This window comes from Protopterus annectens, chromosome 7.part0 (genome assembly GCF_019279795.1).
Source record: "Protopterus annectens isolate FY-2018-M chromosome 7.part0, PAN1.0, whole genome shotgun sequence".
Lineage (NCBI taxonomy): Eukaryota > Metazoa > Chordata > Ceratodontiformes > Protopteridae > Protopterus > Protopterus annectens.
Genome location: NC_056739.1, coordinates 1,387,050,759 through 1,387,076,394, shown reverse-complemented (window position 1 = coordinate 1,387,076,394; position 25,636 = coordinate 1,387,050,759). Strand labels below are relative to the sequence as shown.

Here is a 25,636-nt window from a genome sequence, read left to right as displayed (position 1 = left end):
TTGTTCCAGAGTACGGGAAGTCTCTGGGACAGGAATTTATCCCTCCAGCATGTTCTGTTTATTGTGGTGATAAGGTTTATGTCCCTAGAGCATGTAGCTCGGAGGGATTGGGATTTCTTTAGGTGTAGCATGTCCAACAGCTCTGGTTTTGACATAGCTTTATATGTTAGGCAGAGATAACCTCAGAGTAGGTGATATGCTATGGAGTAACGCTGGAGTTTTTTGAGACAGTCAGTGTAGGGTATCTGTTTGAGGCCAGTAATCCTCTTTGTGAGGTACTTCTGTGGCCTTTCCAGCTGCTGCAGATTTCTTGTGAGGTACATTCCAAAAGGGGCGTTGTACTCTATAATGGATCTAATGAGTGTCGAGTACAGGGGAACAATGACTTATTTTTTCCTAAATGAGAACCCTTTTGTGATGAGGTGTGCCACATAGAAGGATTTCCTGACTACTGTAATAATGTGATTATCAAAGGAGAGACTACTGTCCACCTGGGTCCCCAGGTCTCTTAGGTTCATAGGTAGGTTATCTGCCCAAGGGCATTTATAAGCCTAGCCAGAGTGTGTCGGCTTTCGCCTCCCCATTGATTAATTAACTGATCCTCTGTCAAGCAGAGCCAATTAAGTGATTCCAGGGGTGTATTTTCTGTTACCCATCCACTCGTCAAGGTTTCTCTTGAAGAGTGTTAGTGAGGGGGCTTTGCCTGATGTAATTTGGAATTTTGTTCCAAAGCATGGGGAGTCTGTGTGACAGGAATCTATCCCTCTAGCATGTTCTATTTATTGTTGTGGCGAGGTTTAGCTCACTAGAGCACGTGGCTTGCAGTGACTTGGATTTCTTTAGGTGGAGCATGTCCATCAATTCTGAGTTGGACATGGCTTTGTAAGTCAGACAGAGATCACCTTTGAGTAAGCGATATGCCACTGAGTACAGCCGGAGTTTTTTTCAGTCGGGCTGCATAGGACATATGTTTGAGACCAGTAATCTTCTTGGTGAGGTACTTTTGTGGTCTTTCCAGCTGTTGGAAGTGTCTTGTGAGGTACATCCCAAATGGGGCATTGTACTCTATGATGGGTCTAATGAGTGACAAGTAGAGGGGCACTATAACCTCTTTATTTCTAGATGTGAACCCTTTAGTAATTAGATGGGCCACATAGAAGGATTTCCTAACTACTTTGGCAATATGATTGTCAAAGGAGAAATTACTGTCTACCTGGGTCCCCAAATGTCTTATTACCTCTTTTGTATTAAGGGGGCTGCCACCTATGTGGTAATTCGTGGGTGTTTTGTTTTTCCCAAACAGGATGACTATGCATTTTTTGGCATTTAACTTGAAGCCATGACTTTGACACAAAGTGTCTGTCTCAGTAAGACCCTTTTGGAGGATGTCCGTGTCAGCCGGAGAGTCAATTATGGCTCCCAGTTTGCAGTCATCGGCGAACTTGGTTAGCCATAGTCCTCCTGTGTTTGCCTGTACTTCCGAGAAGTATATGCTGAGCAGTAGGGATCCCAGGACCGAGCCTTGCAGGACACCACTTGTGATTGGTTTAGAGTCGGACCTGGAGCCTGCTATTCTTACTGTGTGAGTTCTGTCTGTAAGCCAGTTGGCAACCCATCTCATGACATAGGGGTTTATGTTCAGGCTGATGAGTTTTTCTGTAATACCCGAGTGGGGAATGGTGTCGAAAGCCTTGGCGAGGTCAAGGTAGGCTGTGTGAACCACCTTTCCCTCATCTATGGCCTTGGTGACTGTCTCGAAGAAGTCAACCAGGTTTAGTAGGCATGATCTGCCCTTAACAAAGCCGAGCTGGGTCGGGTCAAGTGTTTGGAGGTTCCCAATGTCTTTGTTAATGAGTTCCATGATGATTCGCTCCATAGCCTTGCAGACCAGGCTAGTCAGGCTTATGGGGCGATAGTTACCAGGGTCAGTTGTGGCCCCTCCTTTGTGGAGAGGAATAACCGTTGTTGTGCGCCATTCTATGGGCACGTAGCCTGTGGAGAGACTGAGGTTGAACAGCGTGTTTAGGTGGGGGGTTAGTTCATTCTGTAGTTCGTGCAAGACGCAGCCTGGGACATCATCTGGTCCCATTGACGCTGTGTTTTTGGCATTTGAAAGGGCTGTTTTCACCTGTGCGTCTGTGATTTTTGGGACACTACACTTTTCCGGTATTGTTTTGGCCCCTTTTGGAGGTGAGAGGGGGGGGTGAAGTTTGCACTGAATCTGTCTGCCAGGATGTTGGCAATATCAGTAGGTTCAGTATATTTTGTGCTATTTTGCACCAGTTCAGTGCATATCTGTGAGTTGCCACTTAGATTCTTAACATAGCTAAAGAAGGCTTTGTGGTTATCTTTTGAATCCTTGGCTATTTTTCTTTTGAAGTTAGCCTTGGATGATTTCATGAGGGACCTCAGTTTCTTACTGATACTGATCAGGAATGTCTTTCCTTCTTGGGATTTGCTTTTTTCTGAACTAGTTTCCTCCTTCTATTGTATAGCCTGTTTATGCCAGGGGTCCACCAGACTGGTTTCCTTCTCTTAGGGGAGTGAGTCTTGGTTTTGCTAGGGATGGCATGATCCATGCATCCTTGTAGGTGCTCATAGAGTGCATTTGTAAAGGTTTCTGCATCTTGGGCAGCGTTATCCTTTAGCGTGGGGGCTGTGAAACTTACCACCTCTGTCTTAAGTAAGGTGAAGTTTGCTTTAGAAAAGTTTTTTACTGTGGTTTCCTTAGTTGGGGGTGGTGGTGGGGTGTGGACATCCAGAGTGATTAGTTTATGATCTGATCTAACCAGTAACGGGTTGACCTCTGGTGTGGAACACCTGTCGCCCATGTTGGTGATGACCAGGTCCAATATGTTTTCACCTCTGGTAGGGGAGTTTACCAGCTGATCCAAGGAGTTTGAGTTGATGAATTCCAGGAAGCGCTGGGCCTGGGAATTTGTACTCAAGTAGTTTTCCCAGTGAATGGTAGAGTAATTGAAATCGCCCAATATCAGGGTGTTTGGTAGGACCTTCATGTTTTCCATTGTCTCCAGAAAGGTGGAGTGGTGGTCCTGGGTCATGGAGGGTGATCTGTAGCAGGCCACAATTTGCATTGCAGATTTGCCTGATGTTAGTTGCACATGGATGATCTCAGAGGTATCATGCTGTGCCACTAACCTGTAGGTGTAGGTATCCTTGATGAATATGTATACACCCCCTTCTTTTGTGTTTCAGTCCGTGTTCTGTGGCCGAAACGTGTGGTGTGAGTTGTAGCTCAGTAGTGCTGGGGTGCTCTCTGGAGCCTTGAACCAGGTTTCAGTTACTGCACAGATGTCGCCGTTCTCCATACTGAGGAGTGCTTCGAGCACGTGCATTTTGTGATTTAAACTCCTGGCATTGAGTAGCATAACCCTCAGATTTTTGTTAATTGTGCTGTTTACGGAGGTGGGTTTGACTTTTGAGCCTTGCCTAAAAAGGCACTATAGGGGCAGCAAGAGCCTTGGCCAGTATTCGAAAGCCTAGGGGTGACAGGTGCAAGCCGTCTCTTGCGAAGCAATGCGACTTGTCGAGCACGTCGTCCCAGGCTGACTGACACTGGATCGCCTTTGAATGGCACCAGAAGCTTAGCCAGTTGTTGAAATTGATCATTTTTTCTTTATACTGAGTGATTATTCTTGGTGAGGGCAGGATGCTACTCAGGGTCAGGGTCATACCAGCCTGGGTTACATGATCATAGAGCTCCTCCATGCATCTTTTCATGTAGTCCAGGGAGGTACATCTCAGGTCATTCGCACCAGCATGAACAATGACGGAGTCATATTTGTACCTGTTCTGGAGTGACCTGAGTGGATGTGTTATGTGGCGGATTCTGGCTCCCAACAGGCAGCTAACAATAACCTTCTGCTTGTTCAGCCTAATGAGTGGGACGTCAGTGTGCCTGACTATAGAGTCACCTATTACTGGTTTGTTAGGTATGTTATTTCACCTTAAGGGCTCTGATTCTGCGGCACACCGATTTTGTGTTTTATGTGTTGTCTGATTTGTGATGGGAAGTGCAGGTTGTTTGGGTGTCTGCTTTGGAGGTCTCTGATGCTTTTGAAGGTTTTTATGTAGAGCCACCGAGTATGATTTTGTGTATTTATGTGTATTTTTTGCTAGTGCTGTTTTAGTAGGTCTGTGTGCGGCTGGAGATGTGGTGCAAGTGTTAACCTTTTTCTCTTGACTGTCTGTTCCAGTCTTGGCTGGAGACAGCTTAGCTTCCAGTTTGGTTGTATAATTGCATCTCTCGCATATGTTAGTGTTTTGTGGTAGGAGGAGAGGGTTGTCTGTGTACATGAGGCAGTTGTAACATTGCCTCAGGATACCCAGATTCAACAGCTGGACTGGAGAGTGCACCTGAAGTTGCCCTTTGGTCATGCCTGAATAGTAGGGTGAGCTGCTTAGTCGCTTGGTTGATGAGGGGTGAATAAAGAGCCTTGCCCTGCTGGGCAGTTAGTGTCAGGGAATATTAGTGCTTGCTATTAGGCCTGAGCAAGTGCTGGGCTGTAAGATGCTTTTTGAGTGCTTAGGTTGAGAGTTAGACCAGTTTCAAGGGAAAAACTGAAAAGGAGACTTAGTATAACGCCATGCCTACCAGTGCACATTTCTGTAGTATAATGCCATGCCTCCAAATGCATGTTTCTGTAGTATAATGCCATGCCTGCCAGTGCAGGTTTCTGTAGTATAATGCCATGCCTCCCAGTGTACATTTCTGTAGTATAATGCCATGCCCCCCAATGCACATTTCTCTAGTGTAATGCTATGCCTCCCAGCGCATGTTTCTGTAGTGTAATGCCATGCCTCCCAGTGCAGGTTTCTGTAGTATAATGCAATGCCTCCCAATGCATGTTTCTATAGTGTAATTCCATGCCTCCCAGTGCACATTTCCGTAGTATAATGCCATGCCTTCCATGCACGTTTCTGGAGTATAATACCATGCCTGCCAGTACACGTTTCTGTAGTATAATGCCATGTCTGCCAGTGCACGTTTCTGTAGTATAATGCCATGTCTGCCAGTGCACGTTTCTGTAGTATAATGCCATGCCTCCCAATGCATGTTTCTGTAGTATGCCTTCCAGTGCACATTTCTGTAGTATAATGCCATGCCTGCCGATGCACATTTCTGTTGTATAATGTCATGCCTCCCACTGCATGTTTCTGTAGTATAATGTCATGCCTGCCAGTGCACGTTTCTGTAGTATAATACCATGCCTGCCAGTACACGTTTCTCTAGTATAATTCCATGCCTGCCAGTGCACATTTCTGTAGTATAATGCCATGTCTACCATGCATGTTTTTGTAGTATAATGCCATGCCTCCCAGTGCACGTTTCTGTAGTATAATGCCATGCCTCCCAGTGCATGTTTCTATAGTGTAATGCCATGCCTCCCAGTGCACATTTCCGTAGTATAATGCCATGCCTGCCATGCACGTTTCTGGAGTATAATACCATGCCTGCCAGTACACATTTCTGTAGTATAATGCCATGTCTGCCAGTGCACGTTTCTTTAGTATAATGCCATGCCTCCCAATGCACGTTTCTGTAGTATGCCTTCCAGTGCACATTTCTGTAGTATAATGCCATGCCTGCCGATGCACGTTTCTGTTGTATAATGTCATGCCTCCCACTGCATGTTTCTGTAGTATAATGTCATGCCTGCCAGTGCACATTTCTGTAGTATAATACCATGCCTGCCAGTACACGTTTCTCTAGTATAATGCCATGCCTGCCAATCCACAATTCTGTAGTATAATGCCATGTCTACCATGCATGTTTTTGTAGTATAATGCCATGCCTGCCAGTGCACATTTCTGTAGTATCCAAAGATGTAAAAAATGGCAATAAATCTCCCAGTCCATCTTTCTTTGATACAAAAAAGCCAGAGCATAATTTGGAAACGACATACATTGTGACGTGGTGGAAATCTGATGAAAAATCGTCTAGCAAACTGAAAAACCTAGTATAGCGTAAACATTAGCTCAGATAACCACCTTGTCCACAGAGTACAGTACCAGAAGTCCAGCTGCAGCATAATTAGTAATGTAAGCACAGAGTCTAGAATTGGCAGAGGTGAAAAAATCTGTGAAAAACCAGCAATCTGTGACCACCATATTGTTTGTTGTCACATTCTAGGACTGTGACTTCATCAGTGGCAGCAGTGTGGCTATGACAAAACATTATTAAAAATGGATAAGTGATATAGTATTAACAGCCAGGACTGTAGGTGTTAAAAGCAGTAAAAAGAAGCATCAGTCTAGTGAAACATTACTGAGGCTAGTCCAACAGTCCCCCAGAGCAGTGTCTCTTATCTTCATCTCATGTTTTGGCATCAGCCTCAGCAGTGGCCCATGAAGTGCCTTGCATTTGCCTGTAATGTCCAAGAGCCATCTTTAGGGTAATAGGATTTCAGTCCTGGTGGAATACCACTAAACATGCAGTTGAGATGCAGTTGAGATAACTTGCAAGACTTTTGATGGCAGTTGCTGCTAAGACTTGGAAATCCTGACGTTTTTCTTGCTTTCCAGGTTAAGGTGCACTTGCTTTGCTCATTAAACTTATAACTAGGCTATTTGCCTGTTGTGATGTATCACTCTACCACCTTAGCTCAACCAGGGCAAATGTACCTGAACTGTGTATATTTCAGGAACAGTTTTCAGTGAAACTTTGTCATGCAAAGCATTTTCATCCACTGCATGTAAGTTGTATGTTAAGAAAAATCACATCCTTGACCTGTCATCTTGCAGTTACATGTGATGTTTCATAGTTCAAAGCACTTTGGAGCTTTGGGTCCTATTATGTAAGGGCTTTGCTTTTTTTTTTTTTTTTAAAGAGATTTTCACAAACAGCATTTCATTATTCACCCCAGGTTTGTCCTTGTTTACTGTAGAGTGTAGACCATTCTTGTGCCTTCCTATATACTTGGACTGACTCGGGCAGTTAAAGATGCAGTGCTGCCCTGTGTGGCCTTTTGCATGGCAACAGTACTACAAAAAAATGGACAAGTGTGTGTGTGTGTGTGTGTGTGTGTGTGTGTGTGTGTGTGTGTGTGTGTGTGTGTGTGTGTGTGTGTGCATACCTAAGAGCAATTGTTTTTTGTCTTGTGGCAGTATCTGTTTAAATGATTAGCCTGGAGTAGTACTGTTTTGTTCCAGGAAAGCCAAAACCTTAATGGGTACTGTAAATGATTAGTTAAGTCTGGGCATGCCATCTTGTACTGCATGCTGACTTCAGTGAGCTGTTAATGGCATCTGCACAACAGCGAGTTTATACTCAGTACATGACTTCTCCAGGTACTACACTTTATACTGGCTTTAGGAATGTACGGTTTGTCGCTGGCTGTTCTTTTTGGATTGGTTTTGTGTTTTAGAATTGTGTGGCCCTTCTCTACATGTTGCAAATCTAAGTTGTCTTACTGTGGTGGTTTTGGGTGACGTCACATATTAGCTGTTTGAACATAATGTTAGCTACCACCAAGCTGTAAATTTACTGGTGACAGTAGGTGTAATTTGGTTGTCAGAGCATTTTCCATTTAGTGCTACTACCTGACAAGCTTACATCTTCAGTTAATATGGGTTAACAGATTTAGGCTTTCACATAATGCTACTGTTTATTTCTTTAGTAATTTTTTTCATTTGATTTCCCACTTCATCTTACGTTACTGGTGGTGGAGTAGATGGAAAACAGACGGGTAAAGTTAACACTGTATAACTTACAGATGTGTTATCGGTTTGAATTCATGGACACAAAACTTGGAAAAAGTGATTTATTTTAAGCTGGCTACATTTCTTACTTGTGAATATGCTGATTTACAGCTTTAAAATCATTTAAGGAGGAATGATGGATAGCTGAAGACCACATGAAGCTAGTACTGGTAACATGTTCAGTACTTGCATTTGAAAGCATAGTTAGGAGTAGAACTGCATATTTCAGGTGTTGCAAGGGCCAACAGAGTTGGGATTGTTGTTTTTGAAATGGAGCAGGCATTTATGCAGTATTTTGGAAGATGTGCATCAGTTGGTGGACAGTCTCATAGGATAGACTCATTGTGTTGTGAACAAAAGATGTTTATTTTGTACTGGCACCTCCATAAAAGATGTCATATTCAGCTTATGATAACAGTATGTAGATACTGTTTTCATTTGTAGATGATGTGGCATACCTCTCAGCTGTTCAGATTTTCTCGGAATGTCCAGAATTTGGCCTTATGTTTTTGGTCTGTTCCTCATAAATCCTAAAAATCTGCCAGAAAACTACAAAGTTTAATTCACTAAATGCTGGCAGACATTTGAGTTTCTGACTTCATACACTTCAGGAAAAGCATGCTAATGTAAAAAAATGTTTATTCTGTTGACATTTTTTATAAAAGCAATATTTATAATCTGCCCCTATTTTTGATCTTTGTCCCCCCCCCACCATTATTCTTGGCTTTGCCCAGAATTCTTTCTCTAAGAGGTTGCGAGGTATGTGACATAATGCTATCAAAAATTCTTGGAGAAAGATAGGAGTATTTCTAAAAGGGGAAAGCACTGCTGGACAGTTGCCCCCCCCCAGACAAATGACATAAGGGAATGGTTTCTGTTCCCAGGGAAATTTAAATCAACCATTGCTTTGAGCAGACTAGAAATTGATGTGCTGTCCGACAAAACTGTAATACCTTTTCAAATTCAAATGCAGCTTGGAATTGGAATACACTGATACAGAGCATGCTCTTGCCGACTTCATTTTAGGAAAGTAGCAGGAAGGAAGTAGTTCTTCATTTCTGCCCCCACCCGTTATCTGTATGCATAAAAAAGCAGTCTGGTAGTCATCAGTGAAAGTGCTCATTACTTACAGACTTTGTACAGAATTGCATTGTACCCTGGAGATCTGTAAACAGTGTCGCAAGCATTAATAATGTAATTGTGGCCAAGGCCCTCATGTGCTGTTGGTAGCAAGTTATTTAACTGCTGAATTTTTTTATTTGAATAAATGTCTAGATTTTTCTCAGTTCCTTAACTTTCCTTTTTTTCAGTAGTACTTGCTATCAGATACAGATAATATCATAGATGTTTACCAGGCATGCAGTTCTGGAGACCATTAATGAGCCTAGCACAAATTCCCAGTAGTCCCAAAGCACTATCTGGTTATGTGACTTGATCAAGGTCATTCAGTAGGCAAATGAAGTCTGAGGGAATCAAACTCTGCACCAAAGGAAGTAATTCATTAGCAGCTCACAGCCTTAATTCTCTTCACCAGCTGACAGATGGTATAGTTTTATGTGACTTGCACTATTTACATTTGTAGTGGTTACCTTGTCGTAAGAGTGTGCTATGTTCATTAATCTTGCTGGTGAATAGATGTACTTCAGGTAATAAACTCAGTTCAGGGCATAACTTTTCCTTTCTTTCTGTTTCAACAATAAGAAATGATACATAACATTACTAATCTAGTTTGCTATATAGGTCATGCAGTGTGGGCCTGGTTAATGTTTTTCCTATTTTTTTCCCTTCTTTTTCTGTGTATGTTGTCTTTTTGTTTCTAGTTGTTAGAGTGACTAAACCTTCTGTCTTCAATGCTTGAATATGTGGTATTCCAGATTTTAGTTTGAAATGGGGGAGGGGGCAGGGCAGGCTCTGCAAGTGCACAGTCATTTAGTCCTTTAGTCCTTGTATCTATGTATGGCAGTGTCAAGACACCTGTAAGTATATGGTCACCATTTTCCACATTTTAAGCTCTGTTGTTTTTTCATGCATGGTTTGGAGTCTGAATGTATGACAGGATGAGTAACCTGGTATGGCTGGGGTGTTCTCCGCAACTTTGAACAAGGTTTCTGTGACAGCAAAAATGTCAGCATCTTCCAGGGATAAGAATGCCTGCAATGAGTGTAGTTTCATGTTTAGACTCATAGCGTTTAGCAGCATGACCTTTAATTTGCGTTTTGATGAAATTTGCATGTTGCTAGTTTTGATCTCATGGCATTGCCTAAAAAGGCACTATGGGGGAGGCAATAGCCTTTCCCAGAAGCCTGAAGCCCAAGGGAGACAGATGCACGCCATCTCTAGCAAAGCATCGTAGTCTGTCGATCATGTCTTCCCAGGCTGTCAGGTACTGGATCCCCTTGGAATGACACCAGAAACTAAGCCAGTTGTTAAAGTTAGTCATTTTCTGTTTGTATTGAGGCATCATTCTGGGTGAAAGTAGAATGCTGCTTAAGGCTAGGAACATAACCTGCCTGCGACACATATTCAGTGAGCTCGAGCTTGTCTGTCTTCATATAGTCCAGGGAGGTACGTCTCAAGTCATTCATACTAGTATGGACTATGACAGTCATAACAGTACCTGTTGTTGAGAGACTTGAGTGCATGGGTGATGCAGTGGATTCTGACACCTGACAGACATCTAATCTTGGCTTTCTCCTTATCCAGCCTGGTGAGGGGCACATCTGTGTAGCTAACAATGGAGTCTCCTGTGACTAATATGTTGGGCTTATGTTTAGGCCTTAGTGGCTGTGAGACACAGGTGTGTGAACTATGTGTGATGTGGTGGGCAGTGGAGTTCACATGTGTTTTTGCGTAGGAGGTCTCTCTTGTTTGGGTATGTTTTTGTTGAGGACCTCCACATATGTCCATGTGTGTTGTGTAGGTGTGGGTGGTGTTTGTGTTGACAGCCTTCTCAGTGCCAGATATACTGGCTTGTCAGGGAGAGAACATAGACTGTAGGTTCTTAATGTAATTGCATCTCTTGCAAATTGTGTTCCAAGGTGTAAGTAGTAGAGGGTTGTCCATGTATATGAGGCAGTTGCTACACTGTCTCAGGATGCCCATATCAACCAGACTGGCAGGAGAAACCATAGGGAATTGTCCATCCATATTTGTCAGAATCTGAGGGAGAGAGGCCAGAGAGAGCTAAGGGGGTAAAAGGTGGAAGGTCAAGAGGAGTACTACTAGGTGACCACACAAGTGCTACTAAGGGAAAATTTGTAGCTGGAATACCTCACAGTGGGTTAAAAACAGTGCAGCTGTGGTGTGTGATATACAAACAAGCCCATACCAGCTCAAACGCAGGGTTTACATACCACAAAAAATAGACGATTCTAGAAACACAAAAATCTAGCCTCTCTTCGCCTGGAAATGTACTAAAGATGAGGAACTATACTGTTGGAATACAGCTGTATCTAAGAAAAGTTGTTGAAATTCTCTGTCTGGCTGTGGCACACAATTGTGTGGCAGTCCATTGTGCTGGGTAAAGAGCAAACAAGCAAAAACCCACTCAAGGGTGGAGGTTAAATACCCGAAAGTTAAAACCTAAAACAACTTAAAAAAAGCTCAAAAATACAATGAGGTGCTTACTCCAAGCCTTAGACCAGCCAACCTTTACCAGCCAGGGACCAATCAGAACAATCCTCTCACTAGAGTGGAGAAGGAACCTTTCTAATCCAAGATGGCCTGGAAAATGTGCTTAGAACAAACGGCCACTACAAACAAACAGCCAGGCCCTGAAACAGCAACCCTGAGTCTGGACTATGCTACTGCTACCAGCTACACTACTTTAGGCAGAAAACACTACATAAATGTTTACCACAGTAGAAAAACAGCAGTGAGACACTAAGTAAAAGTTTTAAACAAAAAAAGAGCAAGGAGACTCTAGAGAATGCTTTTAACTACAAACAAATCAGTTGTATGATATACTCCTTGGCAGGAAAATCAGAACAAATGAACAGATGCTTAACAAATGGAGAACATTTCCAGTTAATACCTTTCAAACAGTGAAAATGGCTAAAAAAGATTTACAAACAGTGAATACAGTAACTAAAATTGTTTAGGTAGGCAGATACAGTACAATAGTGCAGTATGTTTATAGTAATAAAATACAATAAAAAAGTTGGCAGCAGACAATAAAAAGTGCAATAAATGGTAAGAATAAGCAATAAATAGAAAAATAAGCAAGAAAACGACCACCTTATGGTTTTTAGGAAGCTCAGAAGCCTGTAGCCATCTGAAATGTCAGCACAGAGTTGTGGCTGTGCCCCTCCTCCGTTCTGCTCTGTATGAACAAGCCATCTTTGAGGGTTTTTCAAATAGCAACTATGATACCTTGGTCAGTCATCTTGTATCAGTTGAATACAAAATGTAGTTTACCTATTGTGGAGTAGCTTCCCTTATAGGCTCTCCAAATCCAGTGGAGTGGCTTGTTCCCACTGGGACCAGCAGAAAAAAAAGTATCAAGTAAATGGACAGATAATTAGCTTACCCCACTTTGAAACATATTAGTGAATCATTCATGCCTTCTACAACCTTTTAAACATAGGCACCAAGAAGGAAACTATGAAATTTCACCAGTTGAGAAAGTTTTTAATCCAAAGGTTAGCGCTTTCGTCCAGCCAGATAGCTTGAACTTCTTCAGACCTGACTGGATGAAAGTGCTAACCTTTGGATTAAAAATGTTTCAACTGGTGAAGTTTCGTAGTTTCCGTCTTGGTTCCTAGTTTGTTGTTACCCTTTAAACATAAACAATTGCATTTATTTATTTACCACCGGAGGTAAACGTAGTAGAAAACTCTTTTAGTAAACCTAAATGGTGCAGTTAAAAAATAAGCAGATTATTGAGTCAAAAGAAAAGAGCATGCATGCAACAGACCAGCGTAGCAAGGCTAGGTTAACTCCATTCAAAACCAACCAGAAGGACCAGCGCTTCCTTTGAGTTAATCTCTGCCATAAGGGCGGGTAACAGTTCTTAAAGTCTTCTACTGCATATGAAAAAATGAAAAAGGAGGGAGCACTAATATTGTTTGCTGGAGCAAAGTAGTGTCACCATAACAGATACAGCTGATAGATTAGCATAGAGTGTGGAGCAACTTTCAGGTTACAAAGTGAAACTCCATCTACTGTTCTACTCTGTGACATTATCCCACCCTAAGTTACATCCAAAGTGGCGACATCTCCTCTCAGTAGTGACAGAAACACTAGTTTTGTGGGGCCAAATGAGATAATTAAAACCCTAATATGTGCACTTCAAACTAATCTAGTATGTCCCCTTACTCACAATTTAATAGGGTGTTAAAAATAGCTATGTCCCCTGACATCTGGATGTAGACTATTACGATCCCAGTCCACAACAGAGAACCTTCCGCAGACTCTAATCGTTACAGAATGATCAGCCTCACAAGCATAGTGTGCATGGTGATGGGCAGAAAAATATCACAGGGCTTTCTCACACATGGGAAACATCTTTTTTCCATGACCTAATGCAGTGCAGTTTTGCGAAAGGTCAATTTTGTAAGTTTAACCTGATAAATTTCTTTAAAATTGTGACCTTGCTTAATGAAGATTTATCTATCAATACGTTTTACAACTACGGTGTTAAACATTATATTCAATGACAGAATCATGTATAAACTTCAGGGATGTAATGACAATTAAAGCTATAATTTATTTATTGCATTTGTTTACCAGGAAAGTCCACTGGGCCTAAAACAGCCCATTTTCAGTGGAGGCCCAGGGAGAAAAGCTCTGAAAAGAACATAGATACAGAAAATATTAAGCATTAATTGGTACAAAAGTAGATACAGTGTTACACATAGTGATTGCAGTAATGTATACATAAAAGCAGGAATGTTGTTGGTTGCCAGATTAATTCAATCAGAGAGGTATAAACAGAGATATATTAATCAGCATTATTGTCCCAGTATCAACAAATGACAAGAACTTATTATGGAGAAAATATCATCAATCAGCAGTAGCAACTGGTTATGTGGTCATATGCAACAGGTTAGAACAAGAGGAATCCTGTCCTTTCCACCACTTGTCACCATTGGAGTCCTTCAAGATTTTATCCTGGAGCCAGTCCATTTTTGCATTTATTTGTCAGAAGTCAAAACTGCACTGTGTAGTTTACCAGATATGCATATGACAGTAAAAAATTATTTCTTGACTTGAACTGAATGACTTCAAGGTTTGTCTTACATCCAAATACTCCAGATGCTTTCTTTCTGTGTATCTTAATTACCTTTTTAGAAGAGACATATGCTTGACATGCAGAGCTTTAAAGGACCCTAGAGTAGCTCCTCCTGTGGTGTCCTTAACATAAGAGGGCACCGTACCTCTGTCAATATTAAAATTGACCATACCATTGTCCCTTAGTTACCAACTGCTGTAAATGTCAAATAGTACACATGTGCAAGTACTCATTATGCCCTTGGATCCTTCTAAGGAACTGCTGAACTGGCTCAGTTGTTGTAATTGATGTACACAAGAAAAATATTACATAGTTGTTAGGATTCACTTCAGGAAAATGTGCAAATATGGTGAATACTCATAGCATATTTATCTATATCTGTTTGTCTGTCTATGTGTGTATATATATATATATATATATATATATATATATATATATGTGTGTGTGTAATGTTGAGGCTGCTGCCCTTTGGAGCAAGCATGAATCTCACCTGCTCTGTATGTGTACATTTGTGTCATGCTCTTAAACTATGGGTAGCTTTCCCAAGGTTGCTTTCATATTACTGATGTAGTAGTAGCAATAGGAATAAACATGTCAAAAGGCTGCCTTTACACTATTTGAAATTATTTTCCTTTTTTCTTTAGTTCATCACATGAGGAACAAACACCAAGCCACCCGCTATATGGACACGGGGTATGCAAATGGCCGGGGTGTGAGGCAGTATGTGAAGACTTTCAGGTATTTTTGAAGTAAGTGCACATTTATTTTATGTAGAGGCATTGTTTCCCTTACATTTATATTTATTTTCCTCATGTAACTCCTGAGTTCAGGAATGTATTGCAAGCCTTGTATCAAGCAATTTTGTAACACTTTATAGTCTTAATGTAGCATTGTTAAAGGTGAGCTGAAAAGAGAAAAGCTGCAGCATATTGCACTTTCATATACCAGCTATTATGTTGGATGACTTTGGTGGTTCTATAATGGAAGGTATTGCTTGAGTGGTTCACTGTTGCAGTCATCATTGTAGGGATCACTGTCACTGGCTGACTCTGTTGTCTGGCTTGACTTTCAGAGATGAGCACTCTTCCCATTTAGCTGGGCTGACACCTCCTTACTTCAGAAGTCTTCTCACATCTGGTGTATATGTGGCATCCACTTGCACCAGTGCTGCGGTAGCGTTGTCGCCTCACAGTTAGACGTTGCCCATTCGATTCTCAGTTAGAGCGTCTTCTGTGTGGCGACATGCATAAAAATGGGCATTCCTTCGTTGAAGGTTGTGCGTTAGGCCCGGCAAGCCAGCACATAAAAATCTACTGCCAGTCATTAGCGGACCGGAGTTCCACTGTGGCGACCCCTAACTGGGAAAAGCCAAAAGACACAAACAAACTTGCACCACTTTTAGTTCTTTCCTTCCATCCTACATGTTCTCAGTAAGAGAGTGCCTCACAGTTTGCATTTGGTCTGGGAGAATTTCAAGCAATAAAGTATGATTGTTGGGGACAGTTTATTTCATTTGATTTGTAAAGTTGGTTTGATTTCTAAATGCATATACCTAAACTTCCTTACATGGAGGTGGAGCACATAGCCATCCCAGAAAACATAAAACAGAAGTTAGGATTGCCATGTCCACTGCCTGTATTGATTTGGGCCACAAAACAAACTGGAAAATTGCTGTATTTGCCAGGGGGCTTGTCCAAAGATGTTAAAGACAAGACAGTAAACCCTGCACACGTCAGAACAAAAAGAGCCTCTCAGTCTTGTTAGAGCAGTCTGCCATGTCTGAAGATGTGCAGCAACAAGGTGGCATGGACATTAGAAGAGACTGGATAAGGAAAAGTATGTCCAAAAGGAGAAGTAAAGGGACGAACAATCTTATTTCTTCAAGGACATCTAGGACCAAGAATGTCAGCTTAATGGAGATGAACAATCCTGTCTTTGATACCTGCTACTGTTGAGACCTCTAGCCATGCCCTTTAGAAGGCACCATGCCTTCTGCTTTTAACATATCCCACCAGACTGAAGACCAGGCCTAACAGTCTTTAGTGTATGCGGTTCCATGGATGTCCACTCTAGAACATTTTTAATTATTAAGGATGAGGAGGGTGGAATCCCAGCAGTACTATTGAAAGTGAATGTCTGTGCCTGCAAGTTGGGACATGGGAATGTATTCCCAGGAATTCCCTGGTTGCCACCCACGCTTACAAGTCTTCGGTGTCTGAAACCATTGTGTCTGCAATGGCTTGTCTGCTACATCCTGGCAGGATTTTTCTCGTAAGCTCAAACAGCCTCCTTCTCAGGATGGGGCTACGTTTGTTCAATTCTTCTATAGCCTGGCCTACATACAGATTCTGAAGAGTCATCTGTGAGCATGTAGGGTCCACTGATCTAAGAAGAAGAGGGATAGCTCTCTCATGAAAGGTATATACACCACTGATTCCGAGGAGGAACTTCTCATTTTGGACTTATGACACACACATTGTGGACCTTTTATCCTCTGTCTGTCTTCCAGAAGACATGAAATTTAGGGATAATCTCTCAGTTATGAGGGTACATCTCAAGTGGCAGTCTCAAAAGGCCTGTCGTTTTCCAGAATAGATATCTTAGCTTTCTTTGTGTTGTTCTTGGACATCCAAAACAAGTGGATATTCTCCCAGTCCAGGAAGCCCTTCAGTATTGAAACAATATCCTTAGAGCCTGGATTCCCTTCTTACTGCCCCTAATAGACCTGATTGTTTTTACAATACAGAGTTATTAACAGGAAGTTCTGTTTGTGTAAATGGCAATATGTTAGTTCAAAAACACAAGGAGGTGGCTTGTAATAAAGGAAACCAAGACTTCACCCAGTCCGGAAGGTAGAAAATGTTTAATAAGATAAAATATAAAATGTAAAACAAAGACTCATGCTAAGCGCTTTCGTCTATACAAGACTTCATCAGAGCATGAGTTAACAAATGAAGTACATATTGCTTATAGAGAGATATATGTCTTTTTGTATGATGCTTTAATACAGGGCCCTTTATCCACTGAAAAATGTAATTTCATATATACTGACAAACTAAAATTTTATTCAATTTTCAGCATCCCTAAAGTCCACAATGACATTTGTGATGGGTCTATATTACATCCTCGAAAAACCTCTTCAGCGAACTCCTGTTCGTTGATCAACAGCGAAATCCAACTTCTTCGAATGGCCATTTCAGTGATTTTTTTCTAGGGGAAAAATGGCTTGGCCAACCAAAAACCAGACGAACTTTCATACCCTTCAAAGTGGGGGCTTGGCCCCCACACCCCCAACTAAATATACCAATTTCGATATCGTGCTACAGTGGGGAAAAGGACAAATTCCCGGCAATGGCCAAGCGTTTTTCCCCTTAGGAAAAAATTTGCTGAAACAGCCATTTGAGGGAGTTAGATTTTGCTGTTAATTGGTCGATGAACAGGTGTTCGCTGAAGAGGTTTTTCGAAGACGTAATATAGACCCTTTGTGATTCCCCTTTAGACCAGTTGTTTCAGTTCGTGGATCAAAACCCCACTCTATTGAATTATATTTGGACGTTAAATTTAAACCTTTTTAGAACCTCTGTCCTCAGAGGATGAAGGTAACCAGTGGAGTCCCTCATGGATCCATGCAAGGACCTCTGCTATTTAGCACATACTACTCTGATCTCCAAATTAAAAAAGGGGATTTCTGCTTAAAGAAGTTTGAAGATAATTATAAACTAGGCGTCCTCTTCAAAATCCCATTCTGACACTCAGAAGCTACAACTTGAACTTATACAAGTTAATAGCTGATGCACAGAAAATGGGCTAAAACCAAATGTTAAAAACTGCAGTATTGTCACATTTGGTAAACTATTCCTCAACCTAGCTTATAGTATGGAGAACACCCCACTCCAAAATGAAGATGACATGAGAGACCTTGGAATGCAGGTAGTTAACTCCCCTCTCCTTTGATTATCATCAGCTAATGCAAAGGGTATCTCCTGTAGATCCAAAGAAGTCCTTACCCATCTATCTTTTGCACTGATCAGGCCCTGTTACAGAATACAACAATACCCCCCTTTGGGCATGTATTTTACTAGGCATGTCAGGTAGTTGTCGAGAGAACCCAGAGGTACTTAACTACCTAAAACTTTTGTGTCTTTTTTTTACTATGCACTGCATTCACTGTGGGGATGATCTGTTTTTCTAGCTGTTGTAAAGTCTCTCATGAAGTTTATGGCTGCCTCCTCTTTTATGAATAGGAGTTTGTGATGTTCTGCATCAGGGTTTGTGTACTTAGATATGTTCTTATAGTGCAATAAGTCTTATTCGTCTACATGAGTTCCCAGATCCCTGACTAGTAAATCAACCTTAAGTGCGTTTTATTGATGATGTAGTTACCCAGGGTGGCAGACTTCTCATAAGGTGCTGTAATGCATTTCTTGTTGAGTTTTAAGACATCACTTTGGCACAAAGCGTTTTTGTGAATTAAACCTTCCTGAAGGGTGTTCTCATCTTTGGGGATTCAATGACTGCTCCCAGTTTACAATCATCTGTGAACTTGGTTAGACAGAGACCTTTGACATTGTTTTTGACATCTGAGAATTAGATGTCAAAGAGGAGTGGGCCTAGCATAGAGCCCTGGGGGACTCCACTGGTGACCAGCCTCTTTGTGGAGGTGGCCTCACCTATTTTAACCACCTGGATCCTATCAGTGAGCCAGCTAGCTATCCAGCATGTTCTAAAGGGGTTTGTACCTAGTTTTGTAAATGTGTTGGCCATCCCAACTGTTGTATTGTATCAAATGCCTTGGCCAGCTCTAGATAGGCAGTATGCAAAGTTTCCCCTCATCCCTTGCCTTAGTGACCTTTTAAAAGAAGTTCACCAGATTCATTAAGCATGACTTCCTTTGACAAAGCCAGATTGTGATGGATCCAGTGTCTCTATGTCCTTGTTGAAAACTTCCATAATAATTCTTTCTATGGCTTTGTAGATAAGATTAGTCAGACTAATGGGTCTGTAGTTTCCAGCATCTTTTGAAGGTCCTCCCTTATGAAGGGGATGACCATCACAGCCCTCCATTCACATGGCACAAAGCCTGTTTTAAGACTATAGTTAAATAATGACTCTTAGGGGGTGGTCCTGCTAAGTCTTTTTTTAGATTATTTGGGAGGCATGTTATCAGGGCCCATTGAGGCAGTGTTCTTGGCTTTACTGAGCACAACTTCCTTGTTATAGCTGGAGGCTTTATGTTAGAGAGTATTATTGGGGGTGAGAGGAGGGTAAAGTTGGAACAGAATTTGTCCACTAACAGGTTCACTATATCGCCAGGCTCAATGAATGTGGCACTGTTAACCATCAGTTCAGCACATTGCTGTGTGCTGCCTTTGTGGGTTCTCACATAGCTGTAGAAGGACTTATGGTTATCTTTCACCTGGGAGGATATCTTAAACTCAACTTTCCTTGACTCAATTAGCCATCTTAATTGCCTATTTACTTTGATGAAAGCGTTTTTATCTTTATGGGAATTACCATTCCTGATTTTTGCCGTATTTTTTTTCCTCGTGTTGTATATCCTGTTTAATTTGGGATTCCACCTGGGTGGTGCAGCTACCTCTGTACAGCTGTTGACATGATTGTACAGAGTTTTTGAGAGCAATTCAGCACAGGCTAGTGTGTTCTTGGGTTTGGAAGTGGCAATAAATTTTGACAAACCATCACTTAATAACAGGCAATTTGCCTTGGAGTACTTCCTGACTGTTACTTGTTTTAATGGGGTTATGGTGTTGATTTTCATTTCGAACGAAACAGATTTGTGGTCAGACCTTACCAGGGAAAACAAGATATGGGGGGAGGGGTGCAACGTTCTTCCATATTTGTGAGTATGAGGTCCAGTATGTTAGAGCCTCTAGTGGACGTATTCACTGTCTGGTCAAGGGTGTTTGCATTTATGAAGTCCAGGAATCCCTTTGTCTGCAGATCTGAGGCTGTGTAGGATTCCCAATCTACAGAGGGTTAGTTAAAATCTCCAATGAATAAGGTGTTAAATGGTAAATGTCTCCAGTAGGTCTAAGTATGCATTGTGAGCTTTTTGGGACATGGAGTGTGATCTGCAGCTGGTTAGGATATAGTACGGGATTGTGTCTATGGTGATTTGCACGTGGAGGAACTTCAGTGTGTCACTTGTTTGACCACCCTAGAGTTATGCTTGTTATTGTTATATATTGAGACACCTCTTCCTTTAGCCCTTGTCAGTGCAGCTACAGGTTTAAAAGTGTGGAAGGCACTGAAACCTTGCACTGCTAGGGTACTCTCTGCTGCTTTAAATCATGTCTTGGTAACTGCACAGATGTCTATATTCTTGAGTGTGAGGAGGGCTTGGAGGGAGTGTAGTTTTTTTATTTAGGCTCCTGACATTAAGCAGTAATACATTGAGGCTCCTTTGAGTTGATTTTGCTATGTTGGTAGGTTTGTCAATTTAGCACTGCCTAAAAAAGGCACTGTGGGGTGGACAAAACCTTAGCCAGTGTTTGAAAGCTTAGAGGGGAAAGATGCAAATCATCCTTGGCAAAGCAATATGTTCTACTGGCCATGTTTTCCCAAGCTGACAAATATTAGATCCTCTTAGAATGACAGGCAGTTGTTGAAATCAATCATTTTTTGCTCATATTGTGGCATCATCCTTGGTGATAGTAATATGGTGCTCATTGCCAGACTCATACCAGCCTGAGACACATAGACAGAAAGCTCCATAATGTCTCTCTTCATATAGTCCAGGGAGGTACATCTCAGGTCATTTACACTTACATGGACTGTGATGGAATCCTACTTGTATTTGTGCCATAATGACTTTAGTGTGTGTGTGATTTGGTGGATCCTAGCTCCAGATATGCAACTAACAGTTATCTTCCCCTTGTTCAGCCTGGTTAGAGGGGCATCAGCATATCTTACAATGGAGTCCCCAGAAGTGCGTTTGTTTGCCTTAGGGGCATGGTGTTTGGGGCTGCATTGAGAGTGACAGGATGTGTGGTGTTAGGTGCTGTTTTTTTTTCTGAGTGCTTTTGGGCTTGCTGAGGCATAGCTTTGATGGCAAGTGGTCTAGGTGAGCTTTGTTGTTTAGGAAGATTGCTTTTAAGTGCTTCAGCATATGTTAGTCTATGTGTGTGTTGTATGCTATATGAGGTGGGTGTTGTGTGTGTGTGATTTTGACAACCTGATGTAGGCTTGTATGCTGGAGTTTATTCTCTGGTGTCTGTGTGTAATTACACCTCTCATATACTGCGTCTGATTCTTTAAGAGTTAAGTGGTTGTCAGTAAACATGAGGCAGTTGCTGCATTGTCTCAAGATACCCATATACCAAGTTGGCTACAGAGAAGTTAGGAAATTGCATATCCATACTGTTCAGTCCTTTGATTTGTGAGCTACAAGGGGGTGAATTTGTGGGGTTAGAAGGCCATTAAGGGTGCTTTGTTTGTGCAGACTAATAAAAGTGCTTTATTGGGGCAGGTTATGCTAAACAGTACTAAATTCTACTAACTTTAGTGTTTACACAATACTGAATTCTACTAAATCTGTAGATATTGCCACTCAAGGCCCAACTAGCTACTATGTATCTGTCTATCTATACATGTTATAGACCATGATATTTAAAATGTTTTTGTTCTTTAAAGATAACTGTACTCATGACTACTAAATGAAAACTTGGGTTGCTCTTCATCATACGGCTTCTAAAATTAGTTTAATATACTTATCTATTTTTAGAACTGTATGAAAACCTGTGTGGGGTGCTATATATGATTTTGTTATGAATGCTCAAAATGCCATTTGGGTGGGAGATAGGAAATTCACCCCGGGGATCATGTCAGTCACCCTGCTAGACAGGGCAGTAAATACTGTGGGAAGAAATAGCCAGGGAATTGTTATGGCTAGGCTTGTATAGGCTCTAGGGCCTAGATAGCCTAGTACCAACCTATGAACCCAAGTGCTGGTAACAATACCACTGGCAAAAACATTTTGAGCATTTATAACAATGAAAGCTCCTAATACTAAATCTGCAAAAGACCACAAAAGGAAAAGGTTCTTTTTGCTGTCTTTAAACCAAAACCCTTCTGTAAGACTAAGCTGTAATTTATTTTAATATTGGGAGAGTTACAGAAAGTGTTTTTCTTTATGATAACATGTAGGGTTAGGACAGTGTCTGTTAACCATAACACTGCCCCTTAGAAAAATGTTTTGGTAACACTACCACTGCTGGAGACAGCTCGGACACACACAAGAACACCACAAAATCTATCTCCTAACTCTAAACCTAAACTTTAAATTTCTAGTCCCCCACCAAGACACAAGTGCTCTTCAGCAATTACATTCTGCTTGCCTAGCACACTCAAGAAAATCTGCAGTCTGCGGCTACCACTCCACCCATACAGTATAAGAAGGAATCAGTACTGCAAACTAAACAAGGATATACATTTTGAGCCTCAAGAGCAGGAGCACACTCAAGCAAATCTGCAGTCTGCGGCTACCACTCCACCCATACAGTATAAGAAGGAATCAGTACTGCAAACTAAACAAGGATATACATTTTGAGCCTCAAGAGCAGGGTCAGTCCACCCAGGCATTCTACTTGTATGTTTTATGAGAGTGAAGCTATTACATTAGCAGTATTTCTTAGTAGTTCTCAGCTTGCTAATAAAACTGACTGTTGTAGCCTTGTGTCCTCCCCACCCCCCCGCTAGTACAGTAATCCTAACTGTCCTATAGACAGTATACATTTAATTCACATCACTGTGACTAAATCAACCATCAAGCAGCCCTCTCAGTGCTTTCTGCCTTAGTTTGTATCCCTTGGAGACCCACCTGTTTATTTGTATCTCTATACATTCCCCTTCATTGCTAATGTATCTCCCTACTCTAATCTGTGCACAAACTGGTTACTAATCAGCAAGTCAATGTGAAGACACACTCCCAACCTTAATAAACTTTGCTGTCTCTTCTCTCCTTCACTTTACAGGTAGCTTGAATTATTACTTACCTCCTCTGAGGCCTTCACTGATTTCTACTGATTGCCTCTCTGGTTTCTTTGCATTCCACCTGGTTTACACCCCTTGTGCTATCTCCCTCCCCCAATACAAAGTCTATATTAGAATCCTGCTGAGCATGGAGCCATCTTTAAATTTCTAGTCTCCCACCAGGACACAAGTGCTCTTCAGCAATTACATTCTGCTTGCCGGTAAGCCATTAGACCTCAGGAATTTGTTTAAAGTGTTCAGATTTGTAAAGTAATTCTTACTTTTTTCTCGTGTCTTGATTGGCTCTGCCCCGCTCCATTCGCCCTCGCTAATGCTTGGGCTCTCTCCGCTCTCCTGCCCTGCCCCGCCCCCTATTTCCTCCCACCCCCACTACCTCTACATTTGTAGTAATTACAGCCACACCCACAGCTCACCTTTACATCACCTCCACCAATCACAGCTCCTCAAGTCATATCACATTATACCACACCAACTTCCTCCACACAAAATACTCCCAATCACTCTCATTCCCACTAGGCATTTTTTACATCACCCACACTACTTCCCCATCTACATATAATGCAACCCTATAATTCCTATTTAGAACCCCCACCTAGAAACAACTTAAACTTTATAACCATGACTATTACACAACTAAGTCTAGTCTGTCTTCTCATAATTCTTTACAACACCACAAGTTATCACTCTAGCAATATCCCTAAACTTAGTAGCACAACATTACATTATGCACTCTTGTATACAGACACCACACATTATAATAATATCTGCCCACAGTTATTCAAGAACTACATAACGGACCAATTCAGAACTAAACACATATGCTCTCATTCCTACTCCAAAAAAACACAATACTTTCTCACACTCCTCACCAAACACCAACATCTGTAGAACCATTTTAACTCTAGGCTCACCATAAGTGGGGATATCCACCCCATCCCAGGCCCAAATCCATCCTGTCCAACACAACTGTCAGAACATAACACCCCCATTTTCTTCATCCCTGGGCAAATCAACAACAGCAACAAAACCAACCATCTTTTAGTGCTAAATATTAATATTAGAAGTATCAAAAATAAAATACCTGAACTCCAGGCCGTAATAGCACACAACTCCCCAGACATAGTTGCTTTAACAGAAACCTGGCTAAATAAAAACATAGCTAACTCAGAAGTTCTCTCTACCGGCTACAATATCATTAGACAAGACAGACCACTTCGTAAAGGGGATGGAATTGCCTTACTGTACAAGTCCAACTTACTGTCCGTCAATTACCAAACTCATACCCCTCCCCAAATAATTGGGACATACTTATCTCACAACTTTCAACTTCACCCTAAAAAGGTCATCACCACAATTGTGATCTATATTCCACCTGGTAATACACCTGCTAGCCTTGAAGACTTCTTATCCTGGTGTTCTTCCACATACTCACAAGAAACCCTTATTCTGGGGGGCTTCAACCTAGATTGGTTCACCTGTATATCAGAACCACCAAGTAATCTAATAAATCTCCATGGCTACCAGCAGCTAGTCCAAATTCCAACTAGATGTGATAAAAAATCTAAAAGGGAATCCATCCTTGACTGGGTCCTAACTAACAATCCCACATTGTACCCTCACACAGGCAGTCTCCCAGACACCTTAAGTGACCACAACATAATGTACTTTATACGTAGTAGAACAAGCATATGCAAAACCACTAACTATATATCCACTAGAAACACAAAAAAATTCTCTCCTGAGGTCCTCATCACTTTACTCTGTAACTGTGACTGGACCCCCCTAAAAACCCTCCCACTTCACCAGGCTGTTGCATATTTCAACAAAACATTTCTACAAAACCTAGACACTGTCGCTCCATTGCACAAAATCAAGGTTAGAACCACTACAAACCCCTGGCTCAGTAAAGAAACCAAACAAATCCTCAAGTCCAGAGACACTGCCTGGCTTTACTATCACAAGAAACACAAAGCCTAACTAAGTACCAAGAACTGCGCAACCGTGCAAAAAAATGCATTAGGCTGGACAAAAAATCCTACTACACAACATTACAAACTAAATACCAACACAACCCGCAAAAATTTTGGAAAAATGTAAACCAGCTACTAAAATCCACCCAAAAGGCTTCCCCCAAACCAACCACCCCTGACACTAAAGTTCCCATTGAAACGCAATTCAACTCCCACTTTGTGAACTCAATTCTATCCTTAGTATCACAGGACAGTTCCTTCCTCACTATCAACCCCAACACAAATAACACTAATACAAGCTTTACCCTCAAAACAGTTTCCACCACTTCAATCAAAAGCATGCTCTCCAAACTAAAAACCTCATCAACAGCAGCCGACCTACTCCCCAGCTATTTCTTGAAACTCACAGCAGATGCTATTGCTATCCCAGTCTCCACTCTCATAAACAGATCAGTTGTTGAAAACTATGTGCCCAAACTCTGGAAAATATCCTATGTTACACCCATACATAAAGGTGGGACCTCCACTGAACTTAATAACAACAGACCCATTGCTTTACTCTCCCCTGGCCAAAATCCTAGAAAAATGCATCCATATCCAGATGCTAAAATATCTCCTAGACTGCAACATCCTGTCACCTACTCAGCATGGTTTCAGACCTGCCCATAGTACCATTACAGCCCTCCTCTGCTTCACAGAC

At 41.6% G+C, this 25,636-nt stretch overlaps 1 protein-coding gene across 1 annotated transcript in view; it reads left to right on the top strand.

Moving 5' to 3' along the window:
- The window catches only part of FOXP1 (forkhead box P1), a 5,351,121-nt gene that overhangs the window by 5,069,300 nt on the left and 256,185 nt on the right, over positions 1 to 25,636 (top strand). The window contains exon 13 of the mRNA XM_044077980.1: positions 14,599 to 14,703. Within this exon, the coding sequence (XP_043933915.1) occupies positions 14,599 to 14,703 (105 nt within the window). The remainder of the gene's footprint in view (positions 1 to 14,598; positions 14,704 to 25,636) is intronic.